Source organism: Trichosurus vulpecula, chromosome 9 (genome assembly GCF_011100635.1).
Source record: "Trichosurus vulpecula isolate mTriVul1 chromosome 9, mTriVul1.pri, whole genome shotgun sequence".
Taxonomy (NCBI): domain Eukaryota; kingdom Metazoa; phylum Chordata; class Mammalia; order Diprotodontia; family Phalangeridae; genus Trichosurus; species Trichosurus vulpecula.
The window spans coordinates 167247721-167268763 of NC_050581.1; the positions used below are offsets into that span (position 1 = coordinate 167247721).

General features: G+C 36.7%; 1 protein-coding gene across 1 annotated transcript in view; it reads left to right on the forward strand.

The window, feature by feature from the left end:
- Positions 1-21043, forward strand: part of CNTN3 (contactin 3) — a 342495-nt gene that overhangs the window by 294271 nt on the left and 27181 nt on the right. Inside the window, exons 13-18 of the mRNA XM_036738044.1 lie at positions 7970-8087; positions 9558-9716; positions 9812-9961; positions 14385-14455; positions 15363-15597; positions 15922-16037. Of these exons, the coding sequence (XP_036593939.1) occupies positions 7970-8087; positions 9558-9716; positions 9812-9961; positions 14385-14455; positions 15363-15597; positions 15922-16037 (849 nt within the window). The remainder of the gene's footprint in view (positions 1-7969; positions 8088-9557; positions 9717-9811; positions 9962-14384; positions 14456-15362; positions 15598-15921; positions 16038-21043) is intronic.

Genomic DNA, 21043 nt, shown 5'->3' on the forward strand with positions numbered 1-21043 from the left:
GCTAGGTACCAATATGAATAATAACGTTGCTCCCATCCTATCCATAGAGGAATATTCATGGTCTCACACTGTCTTCCATTCAGTTTATAAGTTCTACTGTGAATTTGATGTTGAGTAGAAAAGTTTATATTGTCACCTATCTCTAATCTCAATGTGGCCTATATGACATGTAAGGCAGCCTGAGAAATAGTTCTTGAAATTTTCAATATGTCGATATTTTAAGAGCCACATCAGATTAGTTTCCCTGTATAATCCATCAGTGAAAAGATTACACTCTTTTTGGCACAAAAAGGTGATGGTTTTGAAACATCCAATCTCTGTCATCATCTGCTTAGGCAATCAACCAGATGAGAGCTGAAGTTAAGGTAGTTAGGTGGCTCAGTTGTGGCTTTGGAGTCAGGAAGATGGGATTTCAAGTTCTTTTCCCAGCACTTACTTAGTTGTGTGACCTTTGGCAAGTCACATCATTTCTTGCAACCTCAGTTTCCCCATCTGTAGGTGATAATACCTACCTGATAGGGTGGTTGTGAGAATCAAATAAGATAAGTTAAGAGCTTCATAAATCTTAAAGCACTATATAAGTGCTAGGGATTATTGTTAGAAAACATTAAAAATTGCTTCAAATGCTAAAACCATGCTTCAGTGACTGCCAATTATTTCTCTTCCTTCTGTCAACTTGATGGGTTTTGAAAAAGGTGAAGCTATTGCTGCCTTTCTCATCACTCTTAGGAAAGATTTCATTTGGGTAGCCCAAGATGCAGTTGTGAGACTGCACCTGTTTGCCGATTCAAAGCGGCTTTTTTCTTTGTAACCTCAGCACACTTACCTCAATGCCTTTCACATAGTAAGTGTTTAATAAAAGCTTGTTGATTGATTGATTGAACCTTGGCAGTTGATATCATGAACTGTAGTGCTGAAATATTGTGCTGTTCCAGCTACTTCCAAGACATCTGGAAATGATTGACACAGGATGTCAAGGTTTGGAGGCAATGGGGTGAAATGTTGCATGATGAATATTGGAGGCTAGACGATAATATGGTGTTTACAGTGATAAAAAGAAAAAAGAACCACCCATTCAACCTTGCTACCTGAACAGCAAACAAAGTATTTTTTTGAGCTATGAAATTGTGCTTTTGACAGTCCACCAGAAGCATTTCCATTCAGAATCCTTTCCAAAGGACATGGTTTTGCTCATAATTTGTCATTTTAAAGGTCCATATTGGATTGGTGTTTCCTCTTTCTGAAGCTTTCTTCTTCCAAGATTGATTCTGAAGCTGTAATTTTCCAGTATAAGGTACCTATCATAGCATTCTTTAGTATCCATATAATTAGGAATAATCCATTTGATTATTTTTACACAAATAGGTCATCATGTGAAATATCTCTCCTTATGAACACAAAGAACCTTTTAGTCACATCTCAATTTTTAAATCTTCATGTAAAAAAATCACAGGGAAATCAGTTCAAAGATAATAGATTCCAGGTCTGCATCATTATAAATAGAGACCATAATTCTCTTAACATTTCAAAGATGATACGGGTTATGAATTTGTTTGCACATGCCATATTCATTACATATAGGTGTTGTTTAAAAGAATAACAGTTATGACTAGTCATAGAAGTATCAAGTCCTCAACATTTCTTCATCCTCTTCTTTTTCCTCTTCTTTTTCTTGATGGGAACCTGAAGAAGCAACTGAAAATTGTTCTGCCACATTGATAAAATGCTATAAAGTGTCAAAACTATTTAATTTATTAGTTAATAGTTGATAGGCATGTCTGAATGATTATAGTTCAAAGCTGTTTTTGAGAAAACATTTAATACTCATATACAGACCCAGTTCCTATCCTATAAAAGAAAAAGCTCTTTATATGTCTTCTTTACCTGACTACTCATTTTCAAAGAAATCAATAAGAAAGGGGAGAAATAAAAACTTCCCCCCTAGGAATACTTTCCTTGATGTTATTTGATAGTAAAACTGCTCAACTTCAGTGGAAATAAATAAAAAAAACCTCTAGAAACAATATTCTCCTCCAGCATATGTCAAGGTAAGAAGACTGGAAAACCTTCCAAAGGTCAGACAGTACTGAAAATTTTTGTTTGAGGATAATTCCTTTAAAAATAAGAAACCTTTGAAAAGAGGGAAAAGGTTAAATTTGAGAGATTAATTTACAAGGAACTCTTCTTGAAAGTTTGTGTAATTAGAGTTATTAAAAATATATTCCTATAGTCATCCTATTTGATTGCAATGTCATGGCACTTGGACAAGCCCTTGGGGGTGTGTGTGTGTGTGTGTGTGTGTGTGTGTGTGTGTGAGAGAGAGAGAGAGAGAGAGAGAGAGAGAGAGAGAGAGAGTGTTTAGACAGACATTTTCTACAGCTTGTCTGTATATTACAATATGACAAAAAGGCATCCTTTAACATGTAATTTTTTTCAAGTGTAAGTGGCAATTCTGATGTATTGAGAGCTAACAGATCTCATATATGAGATTCTGCAATGTTCTGGAGTGGTGATGGAGTTTGTAGTTGTGAGGAAGAGATGGCTAGAGGGTTGTAAGTTGATGGTGATCGGGGTTTTCATGAAATAGTGCTTTCAGAGAGGTGGTTACCAATCAAGACAGTGGAGTGCAATGGGAGAATTTTCCCCATGGTTATAAGTCGGTTGATAGGTCTATGGAGAAGATGGTAAACATTGGATTGGTAGTTGTTTATGTCCTGTTGATCACATTTTTTACAAATTAATAAATATATACTACTTCCTAAATCACATGAACATCTACTGCTTGAAGGCAGGAAGAGCTTCATTTTTGTTCTTGTCTCTCCAATGCCTAGCACAGAGCAGGTGCTTAGTAAATGATTGCTGACTGATTATTTGATGTGGAAAATCTAACATTACAGAACACACTCACACACAGGTAGAATTCTAACTTCACTGGTCCGGATTCTTCTATCCGTGCACACAGTGCTGGTTCAAGGGATTGTCAGCCTTGGATCCTGGTCTCTTGTTTAGCAACCTTGTGAATTAGTTCTTCAGCACCCTCACAATAATGTTGTGGTCTCCAGTGTAAATTTTCTCTTTGCAAACTTGGTCTAATCTAACTGCTTCACCATCTGGATTCTCTTTTGTACCATGTTTAATTCCTCTGTAAGCAGAACAAGAACACTGATGTTTTTGTTCGGTTGTTTCAGTTGTATCTAACTCTTCGTGACCCCATTTGGGGTTTTCTTGGCAAAAATACTGGAGTGGTTTGTCAATTCCATCTCCAGCTCACTTTATAGGTGAGGAACTGAGGCAAATAGTGTTAAGTGAGTTGGCCAGAACCACACAGCCAGTAAATATCTGAGGCCAGATTTGAACTCGAAAGGATGAATCTTCCTAACTTCAAGCCCAGTACTCGATTCATGGCAACACCTAACTGCCCTACTTTGAAATTGTGATGTTGGGGTCTAAATATAATGATTTCATTGTCCTTCATAGTAAAAGGTGTTTGTTTAAAAATAAACTGTTGCAAATCATTTCTGTTATTATTCTATTTGGTTTTTATCATCCCATTTTCATAATTAAATGCAGTAGAGATAATTTTGTTAGGCATCCCACCAGGCTTTCTTTAAACTGGCTTTTACCTCCAGTGCTTCTTTCAATTTTATATAGCAATACTGCTTATATTCTTCCATTATTCATCATCATAAGAGTTTTCAAATGAATTTACATTCTAAACCAGTTCATATTCCAAACCAGGTATGGCCCTATGTTTCTATATATCTCCATTTGGTCATTAATCAAGTATTGTTAGGTTCGTAGGAAGAATTGATTTTATCAGTTAAACTTATTAAATTATGTAATTTGTTACTGTAAGATTTCTTCTATTTGCATTCCATTTTATCATTAAAAATTAAACATACATATATATTTGCATATGTATGCATATGTATATATTTGCATATGTGTGCATATGTATATATTTAATTCTGGTTTCAATTTGTCAGTTTTCAATATTTCTCTGATATGTGTCTATGTATTCATATATATATATATATATGTTACAGATCATTTCAAGTCAACAAGCATTTATTAGGTACCCACTGTATGTCAGACAGTGTGTTAAACACTGGATTTAAAAATAAAGACAAAATGACAAGCCGTGCCCTCAAGGAGCTAATATTCTGATAGGAGAAATAGTAACATATAAGCAAGCTATATACATGATCAATTTAAAGATCCTAGCTCTAGGGGAATCAGCAAAGGCTTCTTGTAGGAGTTATGACTTGAATGAAGCCAAAGAGAAGGCCAAGAGATGGAGATGAAGGAGAGAATTCCAGACATGGGGAGCAGCCAGTGAACATGCTCAGAATTGGGAGATGGAGTACCATATTTGAGAAACAGTGAGGAGGGCAGTGTTACTGGGTTGCAGAGTGGATATGTAAGTAAGGTGTAAGGACCCTGGAAGGTCCTAGCTTATGAAGGGCTTTGAACACTGAACAAAAGATTTTCTGTTTTATCCCAGAGGTAATAGGGAGCCATTGAAGGTTATTGAATAAAAGGGATGAAAATTGTCAGATCTGTGCTTTAGGAAGAGTAATTTGATAATTGAGTAGGGAATGTACTAGAGAGGGGAAAGACTTGAAGGAAGGAGACCAACCAAAAGGCTAATGTAGTGGTTGATATGTGAGGTGATAAGGGACCAGAAAAGGGAGATGATGATGAGTGCTGGGGGGAAAAAGGGAAATATACCAGAGATGTTGTACAGTTAAATTAACAGCACATAGCAACAGATTGGATTATGGAGGATTAGAGAAAGTGAAGAATCAGGGAAAACATCTAGGTTGTAAGCCCAGGTCACTGGGAGGATGGAGTGCCTTTGACAATGATAGGGAAGTTCAGAGGAGGAGAGGTTTTTAGGGAGAGAGATAATTTTCAATTCAGGTTTGGATATGTTGAGTTTAAGATATGAATGCAATATCCAGTGTAGGAGATTTGAGTATGGAGGTTAGGAAAAGATGAGTAGATGGAGAATCATTATTGTAGAGATTATTATATGTGTGTATGTATATATTCACATGTATGTATGTATGTATGTATGTATATCAGAGAAACACTGCAATAGACAGAAAGTTGGACCCAGAATTAAGCAGAAAAGGGGGCTGAATTCCATTCAGGAAAATGTAATATTCCTTTAATGGCCCCAAACTGTTCACTTGAACAAAGGCCCACCTTTTGAAAATAAATATTCTGCTACCTGTTCTATGACTATTGCTCATTAACTCTCCAATATCTAAAAAATTAAATATGAATATCACTCAGAGAGTGATGGACAGATAGACATTGGGTGTAATAAGGCTGCAACATACAAGAAATAAGGAGCTACAGAACTAGAGTAATAAGGGTGTCAGTCTGCATTGAATTTCATCCCCATTAGTTTTGTAAAGTCTTGGGAAGGAACTTTATGTATATATCATATATGGATGAGCTGGTCACATGCAAAGCATAACCACTGGAAAGCCCTTGTTCTCTACTCATATTTTTTCAGTGTCAAGAAAAAGTAAGGCATCCAGCACATTGGACCAACACCACACAGGCTTCCCTGTGGAAAACAAATGGGTATATCTCAATGAGAACTGCATGAGTCAGATTGGCACAAATGGGTTATAACCTCAGTCCTTTATGGGAACATCCACACCCAGATCTCACAATCATTTGAATATGAGAATAAATATAAGTAGCAATTCCTTTATTTTAGGATCAGTCCTGAGAAGGGAAATTTCCTCTCCCAGTGGCAATTGACACTGGCTATAAAAATTGAGGGCCACTGAGCGAGAAATTAAGCAATTTCTCCAGGGTGAGGCTGGACTAGAATCTAGGTCTTCATAATTCCAATATCGTCTCTCTATTTACCACACCATGCTGCCTCCCAATTTCTGAATGTTGCATAAAACTTCAAAAAAGCTTGCCACTTCCTACTTGAGCCTTTTCCTGACCCATGGCCCCAGCTGCTAGCATCCCTCCTCTACCTACTCTGGAAATAATGTTTACCTATGTAAGGAAACATTATTTACCTATGAAATTAAATCAATGTATTCTATAATACATTGATTTAATTTCATAGGTAAATAATATTTCCTTGATAGAATGAGGGCATATGCTTCTTGAAGCCAGGGATGGCTCTGCTTGATTTTTGTCTTTGTCTCTTAGGACATTCCTTGTCACTTAGCAACTAATTGCTAAATGTGTACTAGGTGATTGATACTGAAAATCTAAGATTAAAAAGTACTCTTGGTAAACTGATGGATATGCAATGTCGTGAAGTTGACTCTTTCCCCAACCAATGCAGGTCCTGCAATTCCTCATCCTTGGCAGAAATTTTTGAATATGGTTTTCCATGACTTCTCCACAGAGATTGAAACCAGCATGCTCTTCTTAGCCTACTCATTCACTCCCTTTGTTGTTTTAGTAACTTGATCTGAGCAATAAACATCGTGCATTGCCCTCTTAGTCTCCAATCTTACTTTCAGTCTTCATTGTAATTTGGAGATAACCCTAGACTCTCCAATGGCCAATGGGCAGTTGTCAATTGGTGAACTCCAGTAGGCAAAACTACAAAAGCTCTGACCAAATAAAAAGTGTTTTAAGTTCCATACTTGCAAATAGCTTAAAAATCTCTTTCAGAGGACCAGCCTAGTTAAATGTAGAAAGGTGAATTACTAGAAGGTAGACCATGAGGTGATCAATTTGAGGAGAATGGATGGGCACAGTATCCCATGCAATGCACACATGGTACATATGGAATTAGTAACGTAAACATTACTTTCCATCTCATGCTATTTCACAGATCTTTTAATTTGAGATGGTTCTCAAAGGATTGTTGTCTTTTTCCCCACTTCCAAAATTCTATAACCTTATAATTTCTGAATTATTTTGTTTAATTCATGCTATTCTGCTGCTTTATGAGACTAACTTGCAATTAGCCAGCTTATGCAAACATTATTTTACCTCTTAAAAAACCTTGTATCATATTTAAAACTAATTCTAAAAATGAGAGAATATGAGATTTTAGAGAACCTGATCCTTAATTGGTACTGAACAATGACAATAAATGTATTTATAGATAGTTTCTGTAGAGTTTTAAATTTTTTTTCTTATTAGTTGGGCACAGACTCTCTTTAAATTCTGTAGATGTGTTTTAGCCTGGCTTTGAGCTACATTATTCTTTTTTTTTTTGGTTAAGTGTGGCAATCCCCATGTGGAACTGCATTCATTATCCAACAGATAAACAAATGCTTTACTTTTCTTAATCAAGTGATTTGAAAAGTATTGAGCTAGAAAAACAATTAAAAAGTTGATCCAGTACAAAGGAGCAATGAAATAAGGTGTTCCGCTGTAACTGACAGAAAGGAAACTTATAAGATTTAAATCTTTAAAAAAATAAATGTGAAAAACAAAAATACTTTTGGGACAGAATAAGGTAATGGGAAGGGCAAGGGAGGTCCAATACAAATTAAAGTTTCTTGAAGTAATCTGATGGATTTGGTCTCAATGGGGTGATTTTATCAATAGAAAGAAGAAGGAAAAGTCCATCCCTTTAAAACAAGAGCCCTACACCATGCTGTGTCTTGGCTGCACACGGGAATGGACCTGGGATTATTCCAGAAAACATTCAAATAACATTGGAAGTCATACTGCTCTTATTTATCAAATTTAGATCTCTACCCTGGATGAATTTCAGAGATAAACTCTTTTCAAGTCAACCATAGTAAACATTAAAAGAGGTTCCTTTCAATTTTTTTTTTATTTTTTAAATCATCTAAGTATCTGAGTATGATTGTTGCTTGGCTGTATTTTTAAAATTTGATTTTAATTTGTATTGTGCAGTTTTGGGCCACAAGATCTTATTTTCTGCTAATGAAATGTTTCAATAATTTCTAAGTCATTGATGCTTCCAAACAATGATGTTCATTATCTGTTTATTCAACAGAGTTCTTTGGGTGATTTGATGATTCGGAACATTCAGCTAAAACATAGTGGGAAATATGTTTGTATGGTGCAAACGCAAGTAGACAGTGTTTCATCTGCAGCAGAGCTGATAGTAAGAGGTAAATGTTAGTAGCTGCCTTTTCTGTGCCTTTAATTGATCATCTCTAAGGGAATGGAACACAGTAATGGCATGACTATATTCACTCTTTGCCCCTGATTTATACTGGTTTACATGCTCTCTCATCTATCAGACTAGGAGCTCCCTGAGGGTAGATTCTTTGGGTCTTCATGGCTCCACATAATGTCTGGCATATAGTAAGTGCTTAATAGATAGGTGGTGCAGTGAGCAGAGCACTGGGCTGGGTGTCAGGAAGATCTGAGTTCAAATGTGGCCCCAGATTCCTAAAAGCTGTGTGACCTGCACAAGTCTCTTTACTGCTGTGTGACTCAGTTTCCTCATCTGTAAAATGCAGGGTTCTAATAGTTCCCAAGATTGTTGTGGGAATCAAATGAGCCAATATTTGTAAAGCACTGAGCACAGTGCCTGGCACATAGTTAGGCATGTGATGCATGCTTATTCCCCTCTTCCCTTCCATTCCATTTTAAATGCTAATTAACTACTTAACTAATTGAGCATGTGCATTTGTTCTGACTTAGATCTAATGCCCATCTATCATGATGTTATTGGAGAGGACAGGTACTAATTTAAAGTATTAAAAATCTTTATATACACATATATATCTTTCACACTTATCACATATCTTTCACAGAGGACAGGTACTAATTTAAAGTATTAAAAATCTATATCTATATATCTATATATATATATACACACATATATATATGTCTTTCACACTTTAGTTGGTATTCCACAGTCACAACCTAAGATGATGTGTTTTTAAGTATCCCATTAACTCAGAGATGTGATGGAGGTATGTCTGTGTTTTTTAAATACACCCCAAAATAATCAGGATTTTCTAGAATGTGCTATAGGAAACAGACCTCATGGCTCCCCAGTGCTGCTTTGCTGCTGTGCTGAAAAATTGCCCCAGTATATCCTAGGGTAAAACAGCTTTAGATAACAAATTGGTGGACTACAGAGATGCATTAGTAGATTACTGGAGGATGCTGGGCCTGAAATAAAAGGCATCAAATTTGGAGAGGTACAAAGATCCTGCTGCACAAAGGTCTCTGAAAGAATGTGGCATCTATAATCGCTTAATGTTATAGTCTCAGAATGACTGCCTTCCCAACTGGATTTCATACTTTTCAAACAACAGACAGAATTTCAGTCCACGTTAAAAGAAATAGTGGTGTTTTTATTCCCAGTTAAATGGCCTTTTCCCTAAGAGCTGGAGAAATTGGAATCTGTCGGAGGTATTCAAGGGGTGCTCTTATGTGTTGTTTTCTTTTGTATTAGACTTTAAATCTTCTCGCAGAGGTAGCACTCATGTGCACAAAGGTGTCTGGAGAGATTAGCATGACTATTTCATTCCCTGGCCAGTAGAGGAAAATCTTATTTGTTGACTTCCAAGAGTGAATCCCTTTGCATATAATACAAAATTCCTTATTTTGTTTGTCTTGGCTAGGTTCTCCTGGGCCACCAGAAAGTGTGAAGGTGGATGAAATAACAGACACCACGGCCCAGCTGTCCTGGAAAGAAGGTACAGACAACCATAGCCCTGTCACATCATATGTCATTCAAGCTCGGACACCTTTCTCAGTGGGCTGGCAAATAGTCACAACAGGTAACAGAGCAAAAAGAAATTCTGACCATTGATCTGTATTTCAAATTCTCCTATTAAAGAGTAAGAATTCTTAGTTCTCAAAACATTTTTTATAGTGCCTGATATCATCGATGGAAAAACATTCACAGCCACAGTGGTGGACTTAAATCCTTGGGTGGAATATGAATTCCGTGTTGTAGCCAATAACAAAATTGGAGGTGGGGAACCAAGTTTACCCTCAGAAAAAGTAAGAACTGAAGAGGCAGGTTAGTGGTTTTTGGTTTTTGGGGGGGAGGGCAGGATTGCCTTATAATCAGTTAATAGCTTTTGAGTTCTGAGTCTATTAAAATGTTCATTTGTAGGATCATAGAATATGGCAAATCTTCCCCATGGTGACAGCTGAAGACCTTGCTTTATGCCTCACCTACCCCCCAAAAAGGGTCCTTTCTCCAAGAGTGCTTCACTCCTCTATCTCAAATATCACTAAGAGCTAAAATCCACCACCTTCTCTTCTACGGACTTGTGGCTCTTCTCTTTGCTAAGGCCAACCCTTTGCATGCATCTCACCCCCCTCTGTCTTCTACAGGAGAATGCCTCTACTCTAATCTTCAATTTCTCACTATCACCTGCTTCTGTGTTGCCTACAAATAAATCAGTGTCTCCCTGATCCTTAAAAAAAGAAAAAAATTATCTTGATCCAACCGTTCCCACTATCTGTTGTCTCAGATCTCTTCCCCTCCCACTCTCTGTTCTTGGCCAAAGCCTTTGAGGTAACTGTCTGCATTAGGTGCTTTGCCTTTTATACATTTCCTCTTACTTTCTTAAAAACCTTCTACAATCTGGCTTCTGATGCCATCAGTTAACTGAAAAAGATCTCTCCAAAGTTACCACTGATATCTAAATTGCCATGTCTAAAAAGTTTTTTTTTTTAGGAATTGCATTATTTGACCATTTGACACAATTGGCCATGTTCTCCTGGATACTCCCTCCTCTCTAGGTTTTCATCACATTGCTCTCTCCTTCCTGTCTGTCTGTTCCCCAGTCTCCTTTGCTGGACCTTCATCCATGTCATGTTTACTAACTATAGATGTCCCCTAAGAATCTGTCCTGGTTTTTCTAATGTCTTTCCTTTCTACTCTCTGGTTTGGTGATCATATTATTTCCCATGGGTTATCATCTCTATACATGTGATTCTTAACTCTTTATCCTCAACCATGGTCTCCCTCTTGAGTTATAGTTACACATAACCAGCTGCCTTTTGGGCTTCCCAAACTAGATGTCTCAAAGACTTCTCAAATGCAACCTAACATTAAACTCATTGTCTTACCTCCTAAACTCTCTCTAGACTTCCTTACCATGCACCCACTCACCCATGCTCACAACCTCAATTGAATCTGTTACTAAATCTTATTGTTTCTACTTTCACAATATTGATCATATATGCGGCTTAACATATAGACAGCTAGATGTTGCAGTAGATAGGGTGCCAGGCCTGAAGTCTGGAAGACCTGAGTTCAGATCTAGCTTTAGAAACTTTTAGCTGTGTGACCATAGGCAAGTCAATTAATATAGCTTTGCCTCAGTTTCCTTATATGTAAAAAGGGCATGGTAACAGCACCTACTTCCTCAACTTGTTGGGAGGCTAAAATGAGATGTTTATAAACTTCTTTGCAAGCATTAAAGTGCTATATAAATATTAATTTATTTTTATGGGGCAGGAGAACGAGGAAAAGACCAAATGAGGTAGTAATTGTAAACCAGTGCCAGGTACATTGTAAGCACAATGTAAATGTTAGCTACTATAGCTATTATATATGTCCACCTTCTCACCGTTCACATAGCCACCACCCCAGTTCAGGCTTATAATGATCTAGATTATCCTAGGTTATCCTCCTAGATTATCGTAGCACATTTCTAATTCTTCTTTCTGCCTCAAGTCTCTCCCTACCCCAGTACATCTTCCACTAAGTTGAAAAAGTTCCTAAAGTATAGGACTGGCAGTGTCACCCTCCTCCCCCAAACTTCAATGGCTCCTTATTTCCTCCAGGATGAAATATAAAGTCATCATATGGCATTTAAAGCTCTTCACAGCCTTTCCCTTTCCTGAGTCTTTCTAATCTTGTTGTAATTTATTCTCCTCAACACACTTAGTGATTCAGCCTCCCTGGCTTACATGCTATTTCTTATATAGAATATGCCATCTCTTATCTCCAAGGCTTTCTACTAATTGTTCCCCTTGCCCAGAATGCTCTCACTCTTGAACCTCATCTCTTTTCTTCCCAGGATTCCATCAAATATGAACTCAATTATCACTTTCTTCAGGAGCCTTTTCCCTGTTCCCCCAATTACCAGTGCCTTCCCCTTCTGACATGACCATCTGTCTTCTCTGTAGATGTCTTGTACGTACTTGGGTCATTTCCCCAAACAAAATGAGCGCCTTGTGGGTAGGGACTTGTACCTCTTTGTATTTGCAGCCCTTAGCCCAGGGGTGGGCACGTATTACTCATATTTTCCACTGAAATGTTTTTGACTGCAATGATCGTCAGAGATTTGGCCTCACCCCAGAATTTCTGAATTGCTTTTCAAATACAGTCATTCTCAATATCTACCAGGAGTGGTGAAGCTGTGCCCTCAAGGCAAAAAAGATCTAGGTAGATAATCTTTCCAAAGGATAGAATTATCCACATCATTGTTTTATAGGGAAAAAAAAAAACTCACGGGAAGATATTGACATTTTGATCCATCAGAAGTGGTCTTTAATATTGAACAAATATGCTTTTGCTGCTATTGTAGTGTAAATTTTGATTTATATTATTACCGTGTAGATGCTGAAAATGTTGTTTTCATGAATAGTTGGCATTTAGACTTGGTAGCATCTGAGAAGACCCATGACAAAACTTTATTCGGTCCCATGTTCTTCCCTTTTGATGTCATTGAGCCATCTCAATCATGCTTGTCCTTCTTGTTTTAAGATTTTGAGGGACTATTACTATCATCCCTAAGAAGATTAATTAGAGGAAACAAGTATAAAACTTCTTCATTTCAATGCCTCAAAATTCTTGACAGTAACCTTCATTTTTAGAAGGCCCTTCACAGAAATCTGGTAATGGAATAATGAACATACAGACTCAACATTTTCAGGTTACATAATATTAAGTCAGATGAAGAGCGAGTTACATCTTGTATAATTTTTTCATGCTTTAGCCACAATATCAATCACTGTTTGTTTTTCTCCTGGATTTATACTTCATAGGTGTGAAGGATCCCCAGTGTGGAGACTCCCTGAACCAATATAGATCAACAACTCATCTGTCACTTATAGTCTTAAAGAGTTCCCTGGGCCACTGACACATTATGTGACTTGCCCAAGATCACAAAGCCAATAAGTGTCAGAGACCGGACTTAAACCCAGGTCTTGCTTATTACAAGCTTTGTTCTCTATCTGCTTTACAATTTTGCTTTTCATGTCACTGAATGTGTTTAAATAATTTTAACTATTCAATGTCAATTGACTTTATGGACCTTGGAGAAGGTACCAAGAGGATTGACTTTGTTAAACCTGAAAATTTGGTTGAAGGAAACAACAGAGCTAGGTGATAGAAAAATCCATGTTGTTTATTATTTTTCCCTTAAAGCATAGCGGAGCTAGCTTACTTGTACGTACAAGAAGTCAGAGTATAAACTCTGGCTGCCTGAACAAAGCAATGAGAAAACTTATATACGTTACTTTAGCAAAGCTAGCAAGCCTGTATTACCTCATTTTTTATGACCCCCATGTATGTTTAACCATGATACAAGAAGAGGATTTTCCTTAATTGAATGGAGTTGTAAAGGATGTTGACAAAAGTCAGTTGAAACTACAGCCCAGCGTCTCTGTGTCTCATTACATTCCATAACATAGTATATACCTGTAGAATATTAAGCAAGGTAATCTCTCTTGGGGTTAGGGTAATGTCCTTAGGTCAGTCTAATCTGGCCTTGTTGACAGAGGTAAGGATATTTCCTGAGCAAACTTTTAGAGAGAACAAAGAAGCCCAGGTCCTGGATCTTCATCCATTTACTCATTAATTCAGGCTCTGGGTCTGGTTGAAATAAGAAATGATATAAAATAGTATAATATTTTCCACAACCTCAATAGAGTATTTAGTGGAAGGTGTAGGGTCATGAAGAAAAACTTCAAGGTTGAAGTACATCCCCCAAATAAGTGTGAAATTAGGAGATTTCTTGTTGCTTGTGATGAATGTAGTCTTATGTGTATGTCATTCCTTCCTATAAAAAATGACATTATGGAAATAATTATCGCAGTGATTATCTGCATGTTAAATTGTCATTGTCATAGAGCAAGAGGGTTGAATTTTCCTCCTAATTTCAAATTTCAAATTTGTGCTCTTATTTTTATTTTGACAATCTGCTATTGAAAATACATACGTACTTGTTGTCATAAGGAGATATAACTTTATGGCACCAAGTGTGTGATTTTTCCTAACACGTCTGACACTTCCAGTCCCTTATTTGCTCTTATACAAAGATTTCAATTACTTCAGAGACATCCAGAAAAGAAATATTCTACACTAGGTATTTTAATGATCATACTACTTCAAAAATAAATGTTGAATATGAAAGAATTTCCCTTTACATGGGTGTTAATAAGCTTAAATATTGGCTTCTCTATATTTCTGTTCCCCACAGTTCCAGAAGTACCCCCTTCAGAAGTAAGTGGGGGAGGTGGCAGTCGGTCGGAACTGGTTATTACTTGGGATGTAAGTTATTTTGATGGTGCTGGTGTATCTTAGCTTTGTGCTTGGGGAATATGGGAGGAGCTTGTCTCGAGATTACAATTACCACCTATCCAGGCAATGTGTGTTACTTGATCTTTCAGTTTGTTTTGTGTTTTGTTCCATTCCTGGCCTTCCTTTCAGTGCTGTGTATTTGTGTGTAATCAATATGAATTTCAGCTGTACATCTGAGTGTTAGGAGGCTTGGCAATTGTTGGCATTCTTTTAAGGTTTCAAGGTAATAAATAAGCATAAGCAAAAGATTGTTGTAGCAAGGTGAAGCAAATAATTACACTTGTCAACAAGAATTTCTAACTTAGCCAGGTTTCTTCATTGAAAGCAATGAATTCTGCTAAATGCATAGTAATTATTTTAATATTAGTGTTGTGGTTCCTTTCTGCCAGCTCAATGACAGTGATTAGACCATTTATATAATTTTGTTTTATTTTTGAAAACTTGGCTTATGAGTTGAATTGTAGTCAGCCAAAATACTCGGTCTTTAATCAGATTTGGAAATGTCTACCAAAACATCCAATAAATGGAAAGCATAAGAAGTCAGTTATTTATTATTTGGCTTTGTTTTTGTCTACAAGATACTAAACAATCAGAGATTTTCAAACATTTGCATTGAAGTTATTTTCACTTGTCATCCATATTGCTCGACGTCATATAAACACAATGTTAGAAACCTGATCATTGAAAGAAAAGAAATTAGAAATGCAGCTGTCTTGCTTCTAGCTTCTGTTTGCTGAATTATACAAAATTTATTGCACCTTCCTTCTCCTTCTGTAAAAAATTGAAATATTTTACAGCTAAAATGCCACCGATCATAATATAGGCTTGAGAAGAGGAGATTAGATGGGGCTGAGTTTTTCACTTTTTCTTTATACAGCCAGTCCCTGAGGAATTACAGAACGGTGAAGGTTTTGGCTATGTTGTTGCCTTCAGACCTCTCGGTGTTACCACATGGATCCAGACGGTGGTTACATCTCCTGATACACCGAGATATGTCTTTAGGAATGAAAGTATCCTCTCTTTTTCACCCTATGAAGTAAAAGTTGGTGTATATAATAACAAAGGCGAAGGGCCATTCAGTCCAGTGACAACTGTTTTCTCCGCAGAGGAAGGTAGGTAATTATATTTTGATTGTACTTGAAAAGCAGGGATTATAATTTTAGCAGCATATTTTGCCTTACATAGAGTAGAAGCTGAACAAGTATTTGTTGAGTCGAATTGTATTTCTGTATAATCTCTTAAAAACAACAGTGGGTTTTTTTTCATAGAATTACCAAAATCATATTTCTTTCTGTCTTTCTGTTTCTCTGTCTCTCTCTGTATCTCTGTCTCTGTCTTTGCCTCTTTCTCTCTATGTATGTATATACATACACACACACACACACACATATATAATATATGTATGTATATATTTAATTTCAATTCTCCCAACACAGAACCTACAGTAGCTCCATCTCATGTCTTGGCCAATAGCCTCTCGTCATCAATAATCGAAGTTTCCTGGGACGCCATTCCTTGGAAAATGAGCAGTGGACGATTACTGGGTTATGAGGTAATCCCTTTTAATATAAAACCACTGAATCATATATATATATATATATATATATATATATATATATGTACATATATATATGTACATATATATGTATTTTACAATGCTTATATCCGCTTGATGACTGTTAGTAATCATACATTTTATGTTGCATTTCATTACTGGAGCATGCCTAAGTAGAGTACTGTCTTATATAAGCAACACCTAGGAACCATGAGGCATGAGGGGACCTCAATTCAATTTAACAAGTGTGTGACCGAGAGAGAGAGAGAGGGAGAGAGAGAGAGAAAGAGAGAGAGAGAGAGAGAGAGAGAGAGAGAGAGAGAGAGAGAGAGAGAGAGAGAGAGGGAGGGAGGGAGGGAGACCTATTATGTGCTTGGCACTGGCCTAGGTACTGATATAAAAGAAGAATAAATCAAGCTCCACCTTCAGGGAATCTCTAGTTTAATTTAGGGAGGATGACGAACACAAAAGTGAAACAGAGGATACATAATACAAGGTACAATCAAATTAGTTGTGGTCATTCAGTAAATATCAGGCACCTACTATGTGCCAGGCAGTATACTAAGAACCAGGAATTCATAGAAAGACAAAAGGCAGTTCATGTTATCAGGGAACTCACAGTATAATGAGGGCAACAACATGAAAACAAGTATATATAAACAAGATATATACAGGAAAAAGTAGAAGAAATCAGCATAGGGAAGGATCTAGAATTAAGGGAGAAAATGAGTTTTAGCTAAGACTTGAAGTAAGCCAGGGAATCCAGGAGGCAGATATGAGGGAGAGAATTCACACATGGGAAATAACTTGGAGTTGGAAAATGAAGTGTCTTATGAAAAGAATAGCAAGGAAACCACTGTCACTGGAACACAAGCACATGATGAGGGGAAGGGGAGTATAAGATGTGAGAAGACTAGAAAGGTGGGAGAAAGGGACCAGGTTATAGAGGATTTGGTGTTTCATCCTGGAGGCAATAGGGAGCCACTGGAGTTTAATGGAAGGAGAGTGTCAAAATAGTTCATAAAAGCTAAAGGTCAATAATAAGGATGAGAACTTTGAAAAAGCCTCATGGAACTTGAACTGAATTTGGAAAGACAAAGAGGAATGAGTGGAAGAAATGGAGAGAAGTAGAAGGACATTATAAGCTAGTGAAATAGAAAGCACTGTGGCAGGAATGAGTACGGTGACAGTTGAACTAAAAAGATAGAAAACTCAGAGAAAAAATCAAAAGGACTTGAAAGCAAATTGAAAATGCGTGACAAAGGCCAAGGAGCAATCGTAGATGACTCCAGGGTTTTCAGACTGAGTGACTTGGGGTGAGTGCTGACAGAGTGGGGGTGTGTGGGGGGTGGTTAACTTATGTGTACTACAGAGGTGGTAAATTGGATCCTTGGATAACAATGATAGCTGTGTCTTAGAAGCGACCAGGAATGCAGGCCTGAAGCTCAGGTCCAGTGACAAAGATTTGGAGGCATTGTACTAAATGTAATTAAATGGGTAACACTAGGTGAGGTTTTCAAGAAATGGGAGAGAGAGAGACAGAGAGAGAGAGAGAGAGACAGAGAGACAGAGAGAGACAGAGAGGAGAGACAGAGAGGAGAGACAGAGAGAGAGAGAGAGAGAGAGAGAGAATATACCTCAAGTTAAGAGGCAAGAGAAATAAGACAATGGGAGGGGGAAATATTTCAGTAATCCCATATAATTTAGAATGCATGTTTTCTCTTTATTTTATAAATCTAATGAACTGAGAGGTTTGATAGGAAAAGACGTGTTGAAATAAGTTAAAATGGCAAATAGGCATTACTATGAGCTTGTGGAAGAGATAATCCTGAAAATGTATTTAATAGGAACTGTATAAAAATTAGGAGTAAGAAACTAACTCTGGGAGATTTATTTACAAAAGGAAAAGACATTTAGTTCACTATTCTGTCCAGATGAAATTATAATGCCACTCAATTCTCATATCATTTAGAAATTAAACTGCAAGAAATGGCAAAGCAATTGATACAATTGCCGGTAAACATAGTTACATTTCTGATGCTCTGTTTTTCCCCAGTTTGCTGCATAGGTTTAAAAAATTTAATAACTTTCCTATCTTTCATCTCAGTAAGGGCTGGTGGTTTGCCATGTGGCATACTGAGTAACACATCATCATTAGTATCCAGACTAATTTTCTTTCCTATTTGACAAAGTAAGAGTTGATGAGCTCATTTCTCCAGGCAGCAATTTGTGTTATTGGAAAAGTCTGACGGCCTCTGACACAAATCTTCTCTTGCCCCCTTCTACATGGTGAGAAGGGAGTAGAGATGGAAGGATTTGTATTCCTGGCCATTAACATCTATTTGCTCTTTAGACAATCTGAGTCTGTCATGACAATTTCACATTCATTCCTGTTAATGTCTTCAAGTTATCTTAAGTTTCAGATGGAAATAAATAGGAAAACAGGAAAATCCCATCCATTGTGATAAAATGTTGAGGGGTTAACACATTGCATGAAATGTTAATAGATTTAGCCGATGCTTAGAGAAATGTAAGTTTAAAATATGTGTGGCTTGCAGAGCAATAAGTCAGAAGAGCACATAGGTGGCCCCATGGGCCAAACACATGGAAAAGGATGATGTTTGTTTCCTGTTACATTAATGGTTACTAAGAAATACACCAAACGTTTGAGTACTTCTCAGAACAGAGGCAGACCTCAATGGAAAAAGCTAATTTCCTACCAGCACTGGTAAAGTTGCCTGAGACTGATCATTGTAGATAAAAATAAACTATAGGAGTACACCTGGACAGTCATACAAATAATTCAAGTAAATAAGCCTGAAATTGAATGAAATCCATGTTATTGGGTGATCTGAACTATAGTATCTACTTTAATGGAATTTGCTTCATAATTGCTCAACAAGCTACTTTCCTTCCCCTTTGCAGACACATCAGAAGAGGTCTATTAAATTACTAAAACATTTTTTAGCTGTAGTTCAAATTATACTCTGGCCAAAATGGAAAACAAATTCTAAACCCCTTCCTAAGAATTTCCTAAGAGATTTTTCATAATCCACTTTTTGATCAAAATACAATGCAGAGTCAATGGATGATCTCTTTTCCCATAGAACATGTGTAATAAGAGTACGTGATTGCAGCAGAGGCCACATTAAGGATCATCAGAACAATGGCTCACGTGGTTCTGTTTTTCACAGTTTACAGAGGGCTTTTGGCTATTGCAATAATCCTAGGCCTCCTTTAGTATAAACATACCATTTTGCAAGTAAGGATATTGAGCCGCAAAGGGTTAAATGATATAATCAAGATGACATAGTTTATAAGAAAGGAAGTCTGGACATGCAGAGCAAAGCTGGTATTACAGATTTCTATCATCTAGAATTTTTGAAAGTAAGAGAAATGGAATTTCAAATACCTTACTTTTAGCTAAGCATTGTCCCACATGAGGAACAGTAAGACACTGTTTAACTGAGATTCATGGAACAGAGGAAAAATAGATTTTTAAATTAGATGCACTTCAGGTGTCTATAATGTTTGTTAAGGAATGGTAGGTTATCTTATTGACTGGGGAACAGCGAATACTTTGAATTATGCAAAGTTTTAGCTAACTTGATATTAGCTTAATAAATTTTTATAGCATAGTTTTAGAAATTAAGTCCTGGAAAGTGTCTCTTAGCAAAGTAATAAAATATTTACTTAGTTTATACTACTGAGCTTCACTTCAAAGTCATAAGGAACTAATTCATTGCTTATTGCTTTTTTCAAAGTATTTTTCTTCTCATGATCTTCAATAAAACATGTATAGAGAGGTATTTAGAGTCCCTTGAAATCTGTCAATATAGATTTCTTTCAATAGACTTTAGGCACAATTTGGACAATGTGTCCCTTGAACTCAACATGATAGAAGAGTGAAAGGATAGCCAACAGTTTTGTGTCTCAAAGAAATTTTGAGGGTCAGTGGAAATAATGCTGGATTTGGAATCCGAGAATTGGGCTCACTATTGACTTTACCACTTAGTGCATGTGCAACTTTGGGCAAGTCACTTGACCAATCTAGGCCTAAATTCCTCATCTGGTCAATGAGGGAGCAATATTAGATCCCTTTGAAGGTTCCTTCTAGCTCTCAAACTATGATCTCAGGAATGGTAATTCAGTCTGGGTACTGATTGAATCAAAGCCCAATGTTAATGATGGTTTATCTCTGTAGCAGGAATATTAACAATTAAAAATTAACCAAATTACTAGAAAATAAAGGACTACAGCACCTTATATATACAGTAGGTGCTAAATAAGTGCTTGTTGACTTGATTTTACTTAACTTGCAAAATCAATACTAGTTTGTGGTATAAAGATACAAAATGCTTTGAATTATATAAAGAATGGTGAAAAATTATAATAAAATTATAAAGATTCATTGTAGGTAAATCAAGTCTCTAGGAAACCAACTTGGCTGGTTTATCTCAAGAGAATCTGTAGTTGAAACTGTAAAGAGCACAACAGGTATCCAAATGGAAATGATCTGTCAACATTTGTTTGACAAATGATTTTCACTATTGGTGATGAATTCTAAGGTCTCATGCTATGTGAATAAATGAAAACAGTAGCTCAAGAAGATGAATACATGAAGAGACACTGGTCACTAGTAAGCATACATATCCTCAATCAACAATTGATAAGCATCTATTAATTGCCTACTATGTGCCAGGAAGTGTGTTAGATGTAAGAATGAAATGGTCCTTGAGCTCAAGGAAACTACATTTTATCAGGGAAGACAACCGGTCCCTACATCTGTACATACACACACACACACACACATATATACACACACACACATACACACACATATGTGTGTATATATATATATAAACACACATATACACACACACATGCACACACACATGCACACACACACATATCTTTAAGGGTGGTTACACAATTTGGAAAGCATTGAGGCTGTGATTTCCAATAATGAATAATGATGGTATATATAATGTCAATGATAATAA